Source organism: Aedes aegypti, chromosome 2, assembly GCF_002204515.2.
Source record: "Aedes aegypti strain LVP_AGWG chromosome 2, AaegL5.0 Primary Assembly, whole genome shotgun sequence".
Lineage (NCBI taxonomy): Eukaryota > Metazoa > Arthropoda > Insecta > Diptera > Culicidae > Aedes > Aedes aegypti.
Genome location: NC_035108.1, coordinates 310163104 through 310184592, shown reverse-complemented (window position 1 = coordinate 310184592; position 21489 = coordinate 310163104). Strand labels below are relative to the sequence as shown.

Genomic DNA, 21489 nt, shown 5'->3' with positions numbered 1-21489 from the left:
CTCCCTCAGCGAGGCGAAACACTCGATTCGAATGGAGTGACTCGTCGTGCAAAACAAATGGGGTCTCACCGGTATCCTCGTGATGTTACGGCTCATACAAAATTTATAAAATATTCATACAAAAAATGTTACGAGGAGGTGGGCCATTTTTGGCGTAATGAAATTTGTGAATAAACCCAAACAGCACAAATAACGAGGTGAAGCAACCATTTTTGGAACTAGAATAAACGGCCGATGTTCTAGATCTAGATATTTTCCACATAGTTTATTGCTAATATATATTTAATAATTTAGTTTGTAATATAAAACATCGAAACTTTCAAAAATACATAGGTAAAGGCATTAGGTCGCATTCCATAAATTTGCTGCTTAGGTACATTAGTAAGGGTAAGGCGCCAACATCGGGGTTCCTGCAATTCCGGCCAGTACGTTATGTGCTGCAATAACTGACATGTCCTCACGTGTGCGCTGCGTGGCAGACCCCAGATGCGGAACGACAACTGGAAACAAAAAAGATATGATCAATTTAAGACGACTTCAACAGTTAAAGTCAATGTCTTTTACCAGCATTAGGAAGCTTCAACAGTTCGCTATCGGCGGGCAACGGTTCTGGGGTCATTACATCCAAGCCAGCGGCAAATATGGTCCCATTCTTCAGAGCAGCCACCAGAGCGTCCTGATCGATAATCTCTCCCCGTGCGACATTGACTAGAACCGACGTAGGTTTCATGAGCTTTAAGGTGGTTTCGTTGATCAAATTGCGAGTACTGTTGTTCAACGGCACGCAAACGAAAACGTAATCACTTTCCTTCAGCAATTCATTCTGAGAGACAAATTTAGCCCCAACTGATTCTGCTTCCGGTTTATGCTTCCTTCCGCTGTAGATAATATCGCCTACTTCAAATCCCTTCAATCGTTTGGCGATGGTCAAACCGATCTCGCCTAGTCCGATTATACCAATGGTGCTTCCCTTGATATCACGACCAAGCATCCACTGTGGTCCGCCTTGCCATTGTGAATTATCGATTTTCAAACGACCCTCATGGAAACGTCTTCCTGCGGCGATCATCAATCCAATCGCTTCATCTGCCACAGCATCATTCAGCACCGTGGGGGTGTATCCTAGAGGAAAGTTTCGGCGCTTGAATTCCTCAATATCCACATAGTCCATTCCAGCCGACATTGTGGAAATGGCCTTCAAAGTAGGAGCTCCAATGTCCAGTACTTCTCCATTCAGCGCATAGTGACCCACCCACATGATACCGTCCACTCCAGGGACGAGCTTCAGGATGTCATCCCTAGTAGCTGGAACATTGTCCGGAAAAATCACGTCACATCTGAAACAAAGAAAACGGCATTGTTATCTTGACCAAACAATGATGGGGATGTTTTCGAGCTTACTTGTGTCGTAGAATGGTGATGCCCTTTTCCGGGGTCTCCTTGTTGGTTACCAGAACCTTGGGGCGCCAGGTTTGCTGTGCGGTGGACATGGTGTAGCTGCAAATGAGGATATTGGAGTTGTGGATGCACCCAATAGCATATAATCAACTAATGTAAAATTATAAATTGTAAATCAAGAAAGCGCAAATTGAATCGTTTTGTTGGTAATTTCGCAGTTCTATCTCCCATGAGGCGATAATACGCACTGGAGTTGTTATTGTGTGATAGCAACTTGGAGGTATAGATACGAATGGATGTTCTTATCACAACATATGAATACTTATACACATTGGCATTGATCTGGCTGTTATGGGATTGGTTCGTTAAATAATGTTCAATATTTTTCAAAAATATATTTTGCAGATACTATACTATCGCCAGTGGCCACACGTGATTGAATGCCAAATATTATCATGTTTTATGTGTTATCTATAAATGATATTAAAAGATAGTCTTCTGCAATATTTTAGAGAAAAATATCTGTTTTTCGATTTCTAACATATTTTTTTAGTTTACTGGCTTTTCTCTGTAGGGCTTGCCAGGCATGCTGAAAAGGCAACATTTTCAAAGAAAGCTCTCAGCTAATAACTGTGGAAGGGCTCTGAGAAAAGTGAGCTGAGAAACATGTTCTGTCCCAGTAGGGGCGTAAGTAAAAAAAGAAGTTAGTCCTTAATTGATATTGTGCGCGCTGCGCTTTTAAACTACATAGCAAGTTTTTGAGCTATTCCGCATTTAGTTGATAGTATTTGGATTCACTTTTCAATGCTGGAATTGTGTTTTGAGTTTTTTTTCATGTTAATATAATTTGGAAAAAGGCTTTTAGAGATAAACCAGCCGTGGGCTGGAAATCTCCCTAATAAAGGTAACAATAATTATAGATGGTATTTTTTAAATGAAATTACACCCGATTCTGTTTTTGCACGGGGGATGCGTACCGTTCATAAAAAGTTTTCAGTTCAAAATTTCAAAAACCGTGCATAAAAAGTAACACCATTCCTCGACGTTTCATGCAAAAATAAGGTTTTGCCGGATAAAAATGTATGGAAACTTTTTTTGCACGGCCGTGTAAAAAAAAAAAATCCGTGCAAAAACAGAATCGGATGTATTGGAATATGAAAAAATATTGGTTGCGAATAATATATGTATGTGAATGGTACTAGTTTAAGGCAACATCTACCGCTATTTGACCACCATTTTTTCCTACTCGTAAATGTTGGGCACTGTATATTGTGTATTTCTTTCGCTATTGGACTGCAGAGTGCGACTTCATAAGTGCGAAAATGCAAAAAAAGTCATATTAGTGTCTTCAGAGCACTTATTCTTTGGATTGCGAAGAAAAAGTCCACTGAAAACATCGACTCGATTTATTGCAATCGCGCACTTTTATTAACGTTTCCGCACTTATAAAAACTGTTGCGATAGTCCAGCGGTGAAAGAAATGCGCAATATTGCTCTCGCAATAATCCTTGTACGATTCGCGTCTACACTCAAAATAATCCAAACGTCGTTACTACGTGAAAACATACGTAGTTTTTTTTCCATCGCACTTTTCACGTAGCATTTACGTGAATCGTAGGTGACCAAGAATGAACTAATGAACTTTCTCTCCGAGGCTGTTCTCCGTAATAGCTACGTGATTTTCCCGCACCTTTCATACATAGGGGTCGTAGAACTTAGAGCTTGCAATGAAAAGTACTTGAAATGACGATAATTTAGATCTGCAACTTTCATATAGGGAGACTTACGGCTTCGGCACCCTGCGACTATTATCGGCAACCAAATTTCAAACGCCAAATACTCAGTGTTTTTCTATCAAAACACACCAATGAAAACATTCAGATGATTCCTTGTTCTGTCAGCTTCCCGCTGATGAGATTTTCAAGACGACACAAACAGTTTCGCCAAAGATGTCATCAAATCAGATGAACACGCCTCAAAATGCGACTGATTTGGAGCTGCCGAACAGATTCACCTGCAGCGCTTATGGGAAAGTTGCCGAAGAGAATGAGGCTGCCGACAATAGTCACAATGATAAGAGATGTTCGCAGCGTTGCAAAAACGTTTCCAGAAAGATTTTAACAAGCCTGTCGTTGTGAATCGATAGAGGATTCAGCAGCGCATAAATGTAAACAAACAAACACGTAATTTGTCGGCTGATGTCCGAGAAGATTACAAAAGAAGCGCGGCATCGGCTTAGACTGCCGAGAATATGTAAGTTCCCCTACTTTATGTTTTTCGAAATAAGTTATTCCAAGAACGGAGATATTTCTTATATTAGCGTTTATTGTAAAATATGATTACACATTTTTTTCAACTTCCGTAACTGGGATACCGCATAAATTCTGGTCAGAGAGTTGGTAAATCCTGTTGCTTGTGATTTCGGCATGCGGAACTACCTATACGTAAGCAAGCCAAAGTGGTCAATGATTAAATATTTGGCTCCAGTAACATTCCAAATCGAAATAACACTGCGGCACTGTTAAAATGACAACAATTAACATAATTTCATTATTTGACAAACGTGTTTACCTACCAATGTTTACCTTGAGAAAAGTTATGCTGAATTCCGTGTGTCTTCGAGTATATAACGATATTCTATATAGCCATATTCTTTGAATATTGAAAGTAATTTATGTGCCACGCAATATTTTGCTAGGTCTGAATCCGAATCTGTACACATTTTGGCCTTTTGAACGCATAATAAACGCTGTAAAATGATTGGAAATGGTAGCACCCATTACACACGACACTGATTTATCACTCAATGAACTCCAACTTTAGCTGTCAAAATGAACTCGAGTAGATACGGGATTTTCACGTCAGTGTTACGGGTTGGCGTGATGAATGCTACAAGCATTCTATTTCATATTGATCCATTGTCAGATAATTATTACCTTTGAAAGATAAATTCAAGTGAATGAACCTTTTCAGGGACCTACGTGATTTTCCACGTAGCAATGACGTGTGGATTATTTTGAGTGTACGAAGGTAATTACCACAGTTGACTCTATGCGTGAAGCTCCGATTATTTTACATGGCAAAGCATAGGAAGTCAATTTTCAAATGCATCTAAAAAATTCAAAACGCTTTTCAATTAAATTTTGTTAAGTGTACGCGGTTAGACTATTGATTAGACTGGCCCAGCTCAGTATGGGAGAAAAATAAAGTTGTATAATTCCACGGGGCACCCCCCACGATTATTCCTTAGGGTTAAAGGGAGATTTCCTGAAAATTTCAGCTCATTTGGTCGTTTCATGAGTTGGCGCATTTGAATTGAAGTTAATATGGCCTTTGCAGCTCAAACATATGGGAAACAGCACAACGTCTACTGTTTGGTTCAGGCAAATTGTGGATTACGTTCAATTGAACCCAGAATGTCAAAAACACTACTTTATACTATAGCGAACAATATTGTAGAAGGTCGTATCATGATTAAAATAGAAAAAGTTGGTGTTTTAACTATCTGAAGCAGATTTATTAAGCACAAGCAATATTGCTTTGCATTTCTTCAACACCGCATGGTGGCAGCCATCCGGCGCATCATAGCCACCTATGACGCTGGGCGAGCTGCTGCACAAGACGCATGCATAAATGTGATTGTACGTGAGTTCTGACCAAAGCCTAACTTTCAACAACTGAAATGTTAATGAAAATGAGCTTCAATTGAGATACAACCTTCTACAATAATGTTCATTAGGGTATCAACTAGTGTATTTGACATTCTGGGCTCGATTGAATTCGATCAACTAGTATACGGAACGAAACAGTGACATAGGGACAGTTTTCAATATATTTGAAACGAATATCCCATACAAACTTCGGATTGAATGCGCCAGCTGGTGGAGCAACCAATTGAGTTGGAATTTTAAGAGAGCTTTTTTCTTACCCTAAGGCACATATCGGGGGGGTGCCCCGTTGAGTTTTACAACTTTTTTGTTTAAGGGCCAGTCTACTATTGATCAACTATAGAATCAGAAGTAATTTGAGAAAAAAATATAAAACTCAAAATTATATGCTTATAATGTAGCCCATCAAAAGTATATCAACATATACTGAAAAGATTTTAAATAACTATTGTAGTTAATTTTATTTGAGCATTTGAAATTTCGCTTCCTATACCTCGCCGGGTAAAATTTTCGACGCTTCACGCATCGAGCAAACTTTTCCCAGATGGCAGCACCGTACCTTCTTTAGAGCGAATAATATGATCACATACAAAGCCATCGCAGCCAAGAATTATTTTTCGTTCTGTATGCACCTTAACCCAAGATCTGGGTGGACTGAGTACACGCACCTTGAAAAAAGTACCTTTTTCATACACAACTCGAGCGAAATGGTACTGGCGATGGCTGAATGCGCGAACGCTCTTGAGTTGAACAACTTAAGATTGTTGTTTTATACCATGGAAAATATAGAATGTAAAATTATATGAATTCCATTCTAACATAATCCATTATTCTTAGTATCTTTTGCTGCGGAAAATGGTTAAGTTAAAAAAAAATGTAATGTACGGTGAATGGCGTCCATACGGAACTGGCGAATGATAGTTATGCATTATTTCAGATTGATCGGTTTTGTTTCCGAGTTTTGGATTTGAGGGAGATTCATCGAAATTTGTTTGCTTCAAATCCTAAATTGTTCAAAATGTTACGTCTGTTAGTCCGCTCATTTTAAATATACTTACCTGAATTGTATTGTTAGTAGAATTGGCATCAATTTTCTGAATGGCTTGTATCTGTACATATCGTTCCAACAGTTCCTCGATGGTGGGTTACCTATATCAATGTTTATTAAAATATAATATAACACGATTGCATTAAAAATATAACACATTTTGGCAAACATCATAACGTGAGCAAACATAATAATATCGCTTTAAATTTTAGGTTTGTCAATATACATTTTGTTTTGATAAATAATGACGCAGTCGTGTTAAGTGTACCAGTTATGGCTATAGTGGTCCCCTATCCCTAGGTTTTTGAGCGGGGTCGACAATATTTTATTAACAGATTTGTCGCATAACTTATGATCTCGCCCTAAAGCCATTGGTAGCTGAGTTTGTGATTAGTTGCTTTTCAATCAAATGAATGAACCAAGATAAAAACTATTATCACTGGGAGATAGATGAGGATCTTTTGTTCATCGTATCATTTATTTATTCCTCTATATTAAGTAACATAAGACATATATCTTTTTAATCATTATATGGGTTGATTCTACGAGTGGCGTGAGGTGGCAATTGTCGGTGTCGTTTAGCGAGATGACAAATCAAATGAAGAGTCACTTCACTCGAGTCGAGAATTGTCACCTCCAGGGTTCTAAATTTTCCTAACAGCGATCCGAAATCTACGATTTTTCGCACGGAAGGAGAATGCTTTTTCGCTTTCTCACGGGAACATTTTTTTTCGCTCACACATACCTATTTTCCCTAGAGTTACGATGGAGGATTACCGAAAATCATTCCACTCTGGAGATAATTTCTTTTTCACCTCATCATATTTTCTTTCACCAACTTCTCCCGAGAACTTTCACCATGTGGATAAATAAAATTTGTGTCGGCGACGGGATTCGAACCCAGAACATTTATAAAAACAACCGCGATGTGTGCACGCTAACTATGCTACCACATCGACTTGACAAAAGTGGTAGTTAATTTGGTACCGTAATCCGGGGTATCATTGATCAGCGGGGTAACATTGATCGGAATGACTCATCTCGTGAAAAGTTCCCACTATCATTTATTGATGGAACATTTCCAAATCATGAATGGTGCTTCTCTATCTTATATTCATAAGTTTATAAAAGTGAAGATTTTTACTAAAATTGCTTTTACCTTATGCGTAAATTTTTCAACTTTTCGAAACTACAATTTTAATGGTTAAGGATGACACTACCAAACATTCATGTCTCACATAAGTTCTGTAAACGATATGAGCAAAGAAAATGCGATTCTTACTAAAAACGACATCGCCGAAAACGATTCCGTTGTCAAAACTTTCATAAGTATGTTCAATTAGGCAACATTACCGAATTACTGTTAAGAATGTAAATTTCCCTTAGGAAATTGCCTACCTTTAGGCGCATTCCGTGGTTCGAGGTGTTTTTAATTTTAAAATAATTCAAAAAGTAAATGACTTGTAAGCGTTTGGCCTTCATATTCGGCTTCAGGGGCCATGACTTAAGTAAGTAACGATATTTTCATTATTACCGAACGTTGTTTACATAGGTGATCAATGTTACCCCATATCAGCTAAATCAAAAAATCACTTTAAACATTTTTTTAAACATGCTTAAATCTTTCAAAAAAGAAAATGAAGTATATAGTCACGAGCTATGGTTGGCAGTACTTGTTTTAAAAATATAAAATTTGCAACATTTGCATTTTCATACGAAATATTTAAGAAATATTCAAAAAAAAAAAAAAGATCAATGTTACCCCGGATTACGGTACATAAAAGCAACTGCTCGTGGCGATGGACACAGGAAAAGTTCTCCATGGATAGGAAAAAGAGAACATAAACTTATCACAGCTGTGGAACTGTGCGACTATCTATTATCGCTTTGTTTTGTTGCCGGATAATTTTGCAAGCCAGGTTTTCGCTGAAAATTGTTTGGAGGGAGAAATCCATTATCTTGAGAGTGAGTGAGAATTAAGAAACTTGGTCACCTCGCTATACGACACCGACAATTGTCACCTCACGCCAGTCGTAGAATAAACCCAATAGTTGTGATATGATAGAAAAGTGCCACTATTATAATTTTAGTTTTACTGAATTCATCTTACTTTTTCGCTAAAATAACTATAAACATCTAATTCATCTTTTTAATTGAAGTGTTCGATATGTTTCCTCTTAAAAACTGCCCCAGATGTTATTGAAGTTAATTCATTTGACAAAGAATTTGACTATTGGAATATGAAATACCACCTACGAAAAAAACTTTTGCTGTATTTCGCGGTACGATGCCTTCTTATAGGAACTTTCTTAGATCTTGCACTACGAAATTGGTTAAGTCTGATCGTAGTATTGTCAAATAACGTGTGAATCCATTCGTTTGCTCAAAAACAGCAGGCTACACTTTTGGTTATCAATGGCATTTATGACAAGATCATAAACTTGACTTAAACCTAATTTTTAATCAGTTTTAAATCTCACAGCCTTTAAACGGGGTACCCTTTGGAATTTTGTCATTTTTTTCGTAGCTCGAAAATCAAAATGATCTTATTTTTGACAAAATCTTTAGCGTATTAAACGCATATCAGGGAAGTTTTTCGTGACTTTTGAAATATTTTTGTTTTATAGAAAAAAAAATGATTTGTTATAACCTACAAAAGCTTGATTCTCGTTGGATAAATTTTCTAAACAATCGTACATTTTTTATTTTTAAACTATCAAATTATCAGCCTGTTCGGATAGAAATGCAAACCGTCCTCAAAGCAGTCGTTAGTGATGACAGCTTAAAGCTAAAAAATAAGTTTTATTAGGTTTTTCGTAGGATTTTGCTAGGGTTATCAGAGACTTACATCAAGTTTTTCTTCTGTCTTGAAGAAGTAACCAGAAGGAATATCTTGCACTGGGAATTTACGGTTTCTTCGTAGGTTTCAAGAACTAAATTAAGTAAATAGGGTATTTTGAGTATTTAAACTAATTTCGAAGCTGTTCCATAATTTACTTACTAATTAACTAGTGATTTAATCTTTGTCACTAGTGATTTTAGGTTATCAAATTCTTTAGCGCATCTAGGAATAAACAATTTATGATTATTTTAGCCGTAATTTCAACAAATTCAATTGCTAACTCACACAGTGAAAAAAATAAGAACTTAGGTGTCACTAATTGCGCTTAAATAATAGGAAATAGAATAATAAATTCAGCAAACTTGGGAAATTTTACAAACTTCATAAACGTGTTTTCTCAGTAGCATTAATTTCACTTTTGTTCTGTCATTCTGCTGTGCCTTCTACTCGCGTTTCTGCTGACAACTCCGATGACACACGCTGCTTCTGCGTTGGATCGCGATGGTCTTTATTTCCCAAAGGGTTAGCAATAATCTCAGCGATACAGGGTTGTTCCGATGTTTCGAACACATCCCCTGCTCGTAATCCTGGTCCGGAGTTATCATCTGGAACAGCGTTACTTCCGTCTATCTCCAGTACTGCTAGATTGGCAGTTGCCCGTCGAACTATACCGTAATTTGTCCTGATGAGTGCTTGGCGAATCCTCCCATCAATCGACACTATCGGTTCTTCAACTATTCCTCTTGTCCACGCCTTACGTCGGCCTCCGTCGACAACGAATACTAGATCACCTTTCTTTAGCGGTCGAGTCATCAAACCATTTACTGCGTCGATTTAAGTTCGGGACATGCTCTTTAAGCCAGCGTTCCCACAAATTGTTGGACAGCTGTACTGAGCGCTGATACGTGTCACATAGCGCACTAGCAGGATCAGTAGGAGGAAGTACTTCATGGGGCTCGTTGGCAGCTATGTCCCGTAGAAAATGGTTAGGAGACAGCGATTCGTACTGAGATTCTTGTGGAGCATAGACAAGTGGACGGCTGTTTACCATGTCTTCAGTTTCAGCTAGGCTTGTGTGCAGAATTTCGTCGGTTAATCTACGTCCATCGTTTAGGACCGTCATCACGTTCTTCACAGTCCTGACCATTCGCTCCCATATGCCCCCCATGTGGGGTGCAGCCGGGGGATTGAAATGCCACTTTGTCCGGGCACTTGTAAACTCTTCAGCGCATTCGTTCCGTATTACTTGCAACTGATGGACAAACTCCTTACTAGCTGCTTTAAGATTAGTGCCGTTGTCCGAAAAATATTCTGCCGCAGGTCCTCGACGGCAAATGAAGCGTCGAATTGCCATTATGCACGATTGCGCAGTCAGGTTATAGGCCACTTCAAGGTGGATAGCTCGAACCACCAAACAAGTGAATAGTACGATCCATCTTTTCTCTGAGCGACGGCCTACCGAGACTTCTACTGGTCCAAGGTAGTCAATACCAACAAATGTGAAAGGTCTTTTGTACGGTGTTAGACGCTGCACGGGAATAGAGGCCATTCTGGGTACATTTGGCCGATTTTTGTGAACCTTGCACCAGATACAACTTCGCTCTATCTTTGCCAGCACCGAAGTCAGATTGAAGATATAGAAGCGTTGCTTAATTTCATTTTTTACCGTTTCTCTGAAAGCGTGACCAAAGGTTTCATGGTAGTAACGTACTAGCAATTCGGTGACTGCTCCGTCCCTAGGAAGGATTACTGGAAACCGCATGTCGAAAGGCAAATGTCCGGCTTTGTCACATCGTCCTTCTACTCGCAGCACCATTTCGTTGTCTAAGAGCGGTGTCAGCTTATAAAGCGGACTACTCTTCTCCAAAGAAATCCATTTGGACGGTTCGCGATCCAGATTCTTCCGAAGCGTTTTAATTTCGTCACCAAAGACGTTACTTTGCGTGAATCTCCATAGCACTTTCTCGGCCCATTGATACTCGCTCTGCTTCAGCGGAACTCGAACCGAATGCATCTCGGCGATTATTTGATCTCGTTGACTTGATGTTGGTTTCAGCGTTTCGATGGGTTCCCCATTTGCTTTCCGACGACAGTTGGAAATAAACCGCAGTGCGCTGGCAATCGATCTGATGAGAACATTCCATTTTGAAAATCTCGTTGCATCGATCAGCTTATCCGGGAGTATGATGTCGTGGAACAGATGTATAGCTCGCAATTCGATTTTTATATTCGCCGGCGGAAGTTTCTTAGATGGCCATAGTTCTTGGAGTTGATAGAGAAAGTTCGGTCCGCTAAACCACTCGGGTGACAAACCAAAATCACTCTTCCATTTTGTTAGGCTATCAGCAATGTTCATCCTCGAGGGTACCCATCTCCATTCAGACAGTTTCGTTAGGCTTAAAATCTCTCCGATTCTGAAGCAAACAAATTGTTTGTAGCGCTTTTGATCCGACGTCAGCCACGACAAGACAGTTTGGGAGTCAGTCCAGAAAAAAGTTTGATTTATTTGGAGAGACAAATTTTTCTTGATTGTGTGTGACAAGCGCGAGCCCAATACAGCTGCTTCCAGTTCTAGGCGAGGGATGGTGAGTTGCTTCAGAGGAGCGACTTTCGACCGCGCCATCACTAAGGAACATTTAATTTCTCCATTGATCTCTATCCGCAGGAATCCGGCACACCCGAAAGCGCTTTCGCCTGCATCACAAAATACGTGCAGTTGCACCGGTCCAAAATCCTTGGATTGCACCGTTCCGAAGTAGCTACGAGGTATTTTCAACTTGGAGATTTCTGGAAGCAGCCCAATCCATGATTTCCACTTTTTGAACGACTCTTCGTCAACTGCTTGATCCCAGTCGCACCCAGTTCTCCAGAGATCTTGGATAAGCATCTTTCCCAATGTGGTGAATGGAGCTAGCAGGCCCAATGGGTCGAAGAGGGCCATTACCGAGCTAAGGATTATTCTTTTTGTCGGCTTTTCAGGACGTTCTGCTGAAGTTTCAATTCCTGATGGAACTGCAAACGACGATCCTATAACATTTCCCCGAATACCATTACCCCGAAAACCATCACCCCGAAAGTCAATACCCCGAATGGTCAAGTACCCCGAAAACCAATACCCCGAAAACCATTACCCCGAATAGTCCGTTACCCCGAATACCATTTCCCCGAATGGACCATAACCCCGAATTCTTTGGCACGAAAAATTGAAGATCTGACAAATGAATCCCATATACCTATTTCATAGAATTTTGATTTTCATTTGAATTCATGTTCTTCATGTTATCAAAGATTTATTATTCTTTTAATCAACAGCTATTCTTCATGAGCAAAGTGAGAACCCAAATTTTACTCACAGGCGTGTACTTGATTTTGTGAGAATGATTGTGTTCACAGCAATAAATCATTTTTCGAACTGATGATAATGCTGACATGTTAATATTAGAGACCTTTCCCGCCCTCTTTCAAAAGCGTTATATTATTTGGTAATGCATAATTATATTTTTATATTGCTGGATGCAATGCGAGTTCAACATATTCTATAATGTCATTAGACTATGGTTTGAAAAATGTCAGATGAAAATGTTAACTGATATTAAACTGACCACTATTTCAAAACCCAAACAACCAGAAATCGCATGAAAGTTCATGTTTCAACTCGTTTATTCATACTAATTACATCAAACTCGCAAAACACCGTTGATAAACTCGTCAGATTGATGAGCTTCCTCGCATAAAACACTTCTTTTCTGAGTTCATTTGTACATTTTGTTTCGTCCCGTACACTCGTACAAAGTAAGTCGAATCAATCCGTAGCAGCTGTCAAATCATCATTTGTTATCATACGTTAAGTCGCAAATGGTCACAGGTTAGTTCGGTAGAAATTTATACACTCGCATTGTATGTTATTATTCATCACATAATATATGCACGCATATCGCCTCCACTTTTGTACGTAGAAGGCCTTTTCGCGACATCTTATAAGTGAAATGTTGCACATACAAAGCCTCCAGGTGATTTCGTTATACGTACATTTTGGTTGTCTGGGAAGTACATCGCTAAAGAACAGCCTATGATAAAAGAAGAAAAAATCACTGTTGAAAGCGTCAATTATTATGATGCCAACAATCACTTTGCTAGTGCAACTTCCGAAAGAATAGCCGATAACTAAAAGAAGGACAAATCTCTTGTTGGAAATTGTAATACTGACAAGATGTAATACAAACAAGTAATGCAGGGGCTTATTTTCATTTATTTTTTGAAGTCACTGTCAACTTTGAATTTCGCTCAAGACAATTTTGTCAGTCGATTTTGTTTTACCGCTATCGCTCAAACTTCAACTCAAACGGTACAACTCGAAAGAACAGCCTATAACTCAATGAAGAGAAAATCATTGATTGAAACTTTTACACTGCCATTATACAACCTCGAAAGAACAGCCGATGATTGAAAGAATAAAATATCACTAATAGGAATAGTAGTAGTTACTAAGCCGAAAACTTTCAGGCTCAAATTCGCGAGCTTCCTTGAAGAATTTCTTGAAGTGCATCACTGATTTTCGGGGAAGTGTCGTATTAGGGGAACTGGTTTTCGGGGTAATTTACCATTCGGGGTAATGGTTTTCGGGGTAATGTGTCATTCGGGGTAACGTTGCATTCGGGGTAATGGTTTTCGGGGTACTGGTTTTCGGGGAGATGGTTTTCGGGGTAATGGTATTCGGGGAAGTGTTATAGGACCTGGCATTTAGGTTCTTTATGAATTGAGCCGAACAAGGGGAACATGTTGCCCCAAAGGTGGCTACATCCATAATGTAGACCGTTGGAGGTTGCGTGTAATCAAAGCGAAATAAGAACCGTTGCGCTTGTTTGTCGGCATCTCGAATGTGTACCTGGTGGTACATTTCGCGTATGTCGCCACCGATTGCGATCGGCCGTTCTCGGAATTTGCTGATCACTGCCGGTAGTGAAGTGAGAAGATCTGGGCCTTTTAATAATTTTGTATTAAGGGAAACGCCTGCAACAGTCGCTGCTGCATCCCACACCAATCGCACTTTGTTTGGCTTTCTCGGGTTCAGGACTACATTCAGCGGGAGGTACCAAACCTTGGAATTGTCTGCACCCGAAAGCTCATGTTTGGTCGCCTGATGGGAGTATCCTTTCTGAACGTACGCCTCAATCTGCTGGTGCACCTCGGTTTGGAGCCATTGGTCCTTAGCAAGCTTTCTTTCTAGCGCCATCATTCGTCTCAGGGCCATCGGGTAGCTGTCTGGAAAAGTTACGCCTTCGTGACTCCAGATCAGCCCCGTTTCAAAACGGTCTCCGATGCGTTTAGTGGTGCGTTCTAGAATTTCCCTGGCTCGTAGGACGTCCTTCGTTTCCGGTAACACTTCTGCTTGATCGTGTGTGCTCTCAATAGTATATTGCGTTCTTAGCAGATCGTGGAGATATTGATTGCTGATCGGCTGAATCGCATGGTAATGTACGCATGCTTTGGGTGAAGTTCGTTGTTGATTTGGACCATATATTGACCATCCAAGGAGTGAACGGACCGCTATAGGTTCTCCGAAATTGCCCACTTTCGATTCCAGAGGAGCAAACAAATGAAGATTATCCAGACCGATCAATATGCGGGGAACGTCTTTGCCACAATCAATGATCGATAGTCCTTCCAAATGACGGTATCGCTTGATGATCTCCTCGATTGTATCGTTCTGCTTGGGCAGAACTAGTTCGTTCACCGTACGCGCCTCCTTCAGCTCATACCGATTCGACGACCCTCTTGCCGAGATTTGAAGATCGATTTTTCGCGATGTTTCTTCGTATCGCTTCATATTTGCTGTCCAAGTAACCTCTAGTGGTTCTAAAACACCATCGGCTTCCAACAAATCAGCGATCGAGTCCTCAACTAGCGTTGTCGACGTGCCTTCATCGAGGAACGCTGCTGTTTGAACGGTTTGATCATTATAATACAACGTGATGGGAACGATGCGGAATATCACCGATCGAAAGGATTGTATGTGGGTGTTGTTTTCCACTAAAGCTAGTTGGACGCATTCAACCGCTCGATGTAACAGAGTGTGATGTCTCTTACCACAATTAGGCACGTTACAACGTCCTTTGAACGTACACTGCGCTTTTCCGTGATCGTTGAGGCAGAGTTGACACAGTTTGAACTTTTCGACGATTCCTAATCGTTCACTGATGCCAAGCTTGGCGAAATCATCGCAGTATCGAATTTTGTGGTCGTTTCGATTACATACGACACACGGCTTTCTCGATTTTTGTTGCATTTCCGTTTGAAAACTGGCAGACCGGTTCGGTTGAGTATTATAAGTGTTGACGAATTCCTTTTTCTTTGGTTTTCCTTTCCATGGCGAACTAGATACAGATTGCTCTGCTCCGGTGAAGTCAGCTACCTCAGAGACTTCCGACACAATCTCATTGATGAAATCAATGAAGTTCCTTAGCGGTGTTCCAAATTTACCGCGTTTGAACCGAACCCAGTCCAGTTTGTATTCTGGCGGTAATTTGTTCACGAGCTCTTGCACGAGCATTGGGTTGCTCAAGTGATCGTGCAATCCGGCTGCTTCGAGATGATCGCAGAGTTGTTTGACTGTGATCCCGAAGTATAGGAATGTCTCGAGCTTGTCTAACCGAGGAGCCTGTGCCTTACGAACTTTTGCCACCAGGGTTTTCAAAAGCTTTTCTGGGTTTCCGAATAGCTTGTGAAGGTCCTCTATTACCTCGGGGACCGAATCCGGCATTAGAAGTCGGCTTTGTACAGCTTCTTTTGCAAGTCCTTGAAGGCTGCCCTGAAGTCTTTTCAGGTTGTCCGTATTTGTGAACCCACATGCGGCAGTCGTATATTCATAGCAGCTTATGAATAGAGGCCATACCTCTGGTTCCCCGCGAAATATCGGAAGATGTTTAGAGACAGCTTGCCGGGCTGCTAGCTGTTCTTGGGTCGGACCTCGGCCGATGTCTTGAACTTGATCGTTACCTTCCTGTCTTCTACGATTCAGAATATTTCTGAGGACAGTTTCCTCATGTGCTGTCAAATCGGGGCACTGCAGTAGTTCCAGAACTTCGCATGGAGTGTTAACTGATGCCTGATGTTGCTGGTGAGGTGAATTCTGGTGCATATGTTGACCGATGATGGTGGCTTGCTTCGACCCCGGCTCGTTAAGCTTCGCAGGTCTTGGATGTTCCAAATCGGCGTTCTGCTTGTAGTTTCCTACGGATTGCTTCACTGCTGAACTTGGAACTGCTATTTCCGGTACTCCTTTACTTTTTGGGTACGCACCACGAGGATCATTATTCATCGAATCCAGCCAATCTTTTGCTTTTGCGGCGGCTCCAGCATCTGACTCTCCATCATCATCCGATTCGCTTGGCTGATCAAATTGTTGACTAAGGTCAAGCTTGAGTTTGTGGAATCGGTTGCGAAGCTCCTGTCGTCGTTGAAGGAATTCTTGTTCATCCCGAAGCTGTTGCTCAAGGAGTTGTTGTTCCTGCGCAAGCTGTTTATCCAACATTTGCTTTTTCTGCAACCGTTTTTTCTCCATCATCTCACGCTCCATTTCAAGCCGCTTTTCATGAAGGATTCTCTCTTCGTCTAGCTGTTTCGCTCTGTCTCCTTTTTCCTGTTGCAACTGAGCCAGCGACTCTTCGAAGCTAGCGACGATTGCATCCACTTTCCCAGATTCCGACCCGGTATCGCTTCTACTACCTTTTTTACCGGAAGTCTTCCTCGTCGTGGGCTTCCTGGGTTTTTTTGGTACCTGCAAGGAGTTGGTACATTTCGGGCACACCCACGGGTTTTCCTTGACAGCTTCGGTCACATTAGCGCAACGATAGTGGGCCCACAGGTCACAGTTGTCGCATTGGACCATGTCGTCTGCGCTATCATGGTCCTCGCACAACATACAGTTGCGACCTTCATTTCCCATCGCCTCCGATTCCTCTGGCATTTCAAGAGTCTCCGAATGTTGATCTTTAAGTTTGTTCGGATAGAAATGCAAACCGTCCTCAAAGCAGTCGTTAGTGATGACAGCTTAAAGCTAAAAAATAAGTTTTATTAGGTTTTTCGTAGGATTTTGCTAGGGTTATCAGAGACTTACATCAAGTTTTTCTTATGTCTTGAAGAAGTAACCAGAAGGAATATCTTGCACTGGGAATTTACGGTTTCTTCGTAGGTTTCAAGAACTAAATTAAGTAAATAGGGTATTTTGCGTATTTAAACTAATTTCGAAGCTGTTCCATAACTTACTTACTAATTAACTAGTGATTTAATCTTTGTCACTAGTGATTTTAGGTTATCAAATTCTTTAGCGCATCTAGGAATAAACAATTTATGATTATTTTAGCCGTAATTTCAACAAATTCAATTGCTAACTCACACAGTAAAAAAAATAAGAACTTAGGTGTCACTAATTGCGCTTAAATAATAGGAAATAGAATAATAAATTCAGCAAACTTGGGAAATTTTACAAACTTCATAAACGTGTTTTCTCAGTAGCATTAATTCCACTTTTGTTCTGTCATTCTGCTGTGCCTTCTACTCGCGTTTCTGCTGACAACTCCGATGACACACGCTGCTTCTGCGTTGGATCGCGATGGTCTTTATTTCCCAAAGGGTTAGCAATAATCTCAGCGATACAGGGTTGTTCCGATGTTTCGAACACAGCCTGTTGGTATTAATTTTGCTCCAAAACTGTGTTTTCGTTAGTTACACGGAAAATATAATATGTTTCAAAAATATAAATCCTATTTTCATTGTCGAAAATAGGTAAACAGTAGAGGGTTCAAGAAAAAAAGGATAGGAATGTTCAAAAATAAAAATTTTGGAAAAGTTCAAGAACAAATTTGTAAATTGTTTGTGAACATTTTGATTATACGTCATCATAAACAAAGGGTGTTCAATAGGGGCGGCTTATTTTTCAAAATTTCTCATAACCGTAAATTCATGTGCTCTTCATCATCTTCTTCTTCTTCTTCTTCTTCTTCTTCTTCTTCTTCTTTTTCATGGCATAACGTCCTCACTGGGACAAAGCCTGCTTCTCAGCTTAGTGTTCAATGAGCACTTCCACAGTTTTTGACTGAGAGCTTTCTTTGCCAAAGTTGTCATTTTCGCATTCGTATATCGTGTGGCAGGTACGATGAGGCTTTATGCCCAGGGATGTCATGGAAATTCCAATTACGAAAAGATCCTGGACGGACCGAGAATCGAACCCAGACACATTCAGCATGGCTTCGCTTTGTAGTCGTGGACTCTAACCACTCGGCTAAGGAGTGCTCTTCTTAATTCAAATCACATAAAAAAAGAAACCTCAAAGTTTGAGGTAAAAAATAAAAAAAAGTTTTAGGTGGGACAAGCGCCTTGAAGGTAAACTTTCAAGTTATAAAAATGACCTTCAGTAAAGTCTTCATAGTTTTTATATTTTCTACTAATTTTGAAGCTTTTAGCACCAACCGATTCCAAATCTTTTTGCATGATTTTGAAGCCAATTTAGTTGTTTTTAAACTGTGTATTGCTGTTTGCATTTGAGCGGCAAAGCTTGACTAAACATCCTCCAAACGCGGTAACACAAACAATCAAAGGACACCTAGCAACGATATTCTAAATCACCGCCGATCTAGCAAGAAAAACTCAAAGATGCGTCTTGTGGAAAATCTTACCGCATTTGGTGTTCCCGCATTTTATATTTGCATTTCAAACGCACACAGCAATATATATCACATTTCATACAAAAATAGTTTTGAATAAGTTATTTAACAAAATCTATCCAAAACATGATTCATTCATGAAAAAAAAAATGAATTTCCTCGGATTTTTTCATTTTTTAACAGGAAAAAACTTCTTTACTATTAAGCTGAAGTTTATAAAACGTTTTTCTATCACTGCGAGTTGAAAAGTGCGCATATTTTTTCAATGGACTCAAACATATGTTGGTCATGAAAGTCATTAAAAATTGTTGCTAAGACCTTCATAAAGATTAATAAAATGAGAGGTAACTGTTTTAGCTTTAGTATTAACGTTTAACCGGCAAACAATTTAAACACAGCTTCAAAATGATGTTGAAAGATTTGGAAGTGGTTGAATTTTCATGAAGTTATGGTAAAACAATGTTGTTTTTTTAGTAAAATGAGGAAAAAATTGGAGACAACTGCTTATTACTGGGACTAGTTCAAATTTTAGACATTTTTGATGTTCTACAAACTCCTTGAAAAATTAATATTGAAGCTTTGAAATTGGTTAGAAAATAACAAAGTTTTGAAGACTTCACTGTAGGTCATATTTATAACTTGTAAATTCACGATGATAATACATCTTCGAGCTGTTTAGTGGAATACCTATAAGTAAATGAAAAACCAAATTTAGTACTACACCATTTAATTCCACTAGGGTTTGTATCCTTTGACAGATAAGCGTATTTCGACCTCAACTGTAAGGCCTTCTTCAGTGTCGTGTACTAATACACGACACTGAACATGGCCTTACAGTTGCGATTATGTATAAAACCGGCAAAGTTATAAAGAAAAGCTATGTTTGATCTAGCTCCTCTTGTGAAATTTTATATCGCATTTGGTGTTCTCTGCGATACAATCCTCTCATTTTGTATTACTCAGGAACCTATTTTATAGGTCGAGTAGATCAAAATTACTCGATACGAGTCATTGTCGACCAAACAATTCGCTCGACACGGCTCTGTGACTCAAAATGTTCTACAGTAGTCACTCTATGTGACACGATTACTATGCTATGGGAGTAGACGTGTTATCTGAAATATACATGTTTCATTTTAGTCGACTCGACTTATAAAATATGACCCCTAATTATTTTTAGATTTGATATCAGGCTCATTAAAGTTGCAAGATAACTATAAAAATTGTTCACTACCAAACTTTATTTATTATATCCCCTGTGGTATTCCCTGGAGTATTGGCACACGTCTAAGGTACGCAATATCTACAAGTTTTCGTCACTACCGTTGTAACTGTAAAAACACTGCCCAAATAAATTGTGTCATCTTTCTAGTGAAGTGTAACACCGGTTATTAGTCGCTTCGCCATTAATGCGCACCCTCACCACAACAACCTACAACAATCTCTTTTGCGGCTTTTGAGAGAAAACCATAACAGCCGGTTGCGCTTGTTTTATTGGATGCGAAGGAATGCCAAGGAAACAATTGATCACAATAAGGTGGCGAAGAGATTTCCAAATTCGGTACCTTTGAATTGATGTTTACTTGACTGAGATTTCACCAAATACTGAAAACGCGTCTACTCACAGAAGCAAGCTTGGAATACTGGCTTTGACTTGAAGAAAGAGACACATGATGTGCACGAGCAGAATTTCTAAACTGGATTATCAACTTTTCAGCGCATTCCTGCTGGGTTGCTGCGATTTGTAACATTTTCACTCGTTGTAATGTCCCTATTCTTTTGTGATAACGAGAGTTGAGAATGGTTGAAGGAAAGGGTTGAATTGATGGTAGAATCGTCAAGTGTTATAAATTATTGCATACAGTTCAAAGCACCAAGCATATTTGGCAACATTGTATAAACAGTTTTTTTTTGCATTCCTTAAATGTCGAAGGTAATTTTTTTCTGTGGATTCTAGTTTAAAACATTTAAATTTAAGAAAGTTCACTTCAAAAATGAATAACAGTCAACTGTGCATAACTCGATATTCAAAGTACCATCCATTCATATCGAGTTAAGGTGAAGATGAATCGAAGCCAAACTTCAAATTTTCAAGAGCACGAATCTGAAGAACAAAACACTCGTTTGAGCTGGAAATTAAATCGATTGGTCACCACCAGCTAGTGATCAATCGATTAAGTTTTCAGCTTCAACGGATGTTTGGTTCTCCAGATTAGTGCTCTCGAAAATTTGCGGTTTGGCTTCGATTTATCTTCACCTTAAAGAACTCAAAATCAGTGCAAATGCGATCCAAGGAATCATTGACTTAGCCATGAAAACTCGATATCGAGACACGTTTGGTCCCCTAATATTATTCTCGAAAAAGTTGAAAGTGTGAAAAATAATAGAAAGTCTGATAACGTTCAAATATTTTCATACATTCTGGATTTTTTTATATTCGTATGGAAAACGAGTTCGGAAATGTGTACCTATGATCATCGTATTAACGACAACTATGACAAATGGAACTGACGGTTACGGTTTTCGGCAGTACGATACAGTTAACTCTTGCTTACTCGATATTCGGTATCTCGATATCGAGTTGGAGAACCATAGTAGAAGTTAGTTTTGCACGGCTAACTCGATGGTCCCTTGGATTGCAGTTGCACTGGTTTTGTGTTCTATAACTCGATAGTCTCTTCAATATCAAGTTAGGGAGAGTTGACTGTATTACAGATATTGAAGGGACCATCCAGTTAGAGAGGTATCGAGTTATAGAACACAAAACCAGTGCAAATGCGATCCAAGGGACCATCGAGATAGCCATGAAATCCAACTTTTATTATGGTTCTCTAACTCGATATCGAGATACCGAATATCGAGTAAGAGAGA

At 39.6% G+C, this 21489-nt stretch overlaps 1 protein-coding gene across 2 annotated transcripts; it reads right to left on the bottom strand.

The window, feature by feature from the left end:
* Positions 1-237: 237 nt before the first annotated feature.
* Positions 238-20281, bottom strand: LOC5564976 (glyoxylate reductase/hydroxypyruvate reductase). 2 transcript variants are annotated; one of them, XM_021845689.1, is made up of 5 exons: positions 20184-20281; positions 6125-6215; positions 1402-1497; positions 565-1337; positions 238-500 (listed from the first exon to the last, which is right to left on the bottom strand). In XM_021845689.1, exons 2-5 carry the CDS (start codon positions 6181-6183, stop codon positions 379-381), a joined length of 1050 nt encoding a protein of 349 aa, XP_021701381.1. In that variant the 5' UTR covers positions 6184-6215; positions 20184-20281; the 3' UTR covers positions 238-378. The 2 variants fall into 2 exon arrangements, with proteins under 2 accessions (XP_021701381.1, XP_021701382.1); XM_021845690.1 differs by lacking the exons at positions 6125-6215; positions 20184-20281 and adding an exon at positions 1647-1689.
* Between the last annotated feature and the right edge of the window lie 1208 nt (positions 20282-21489).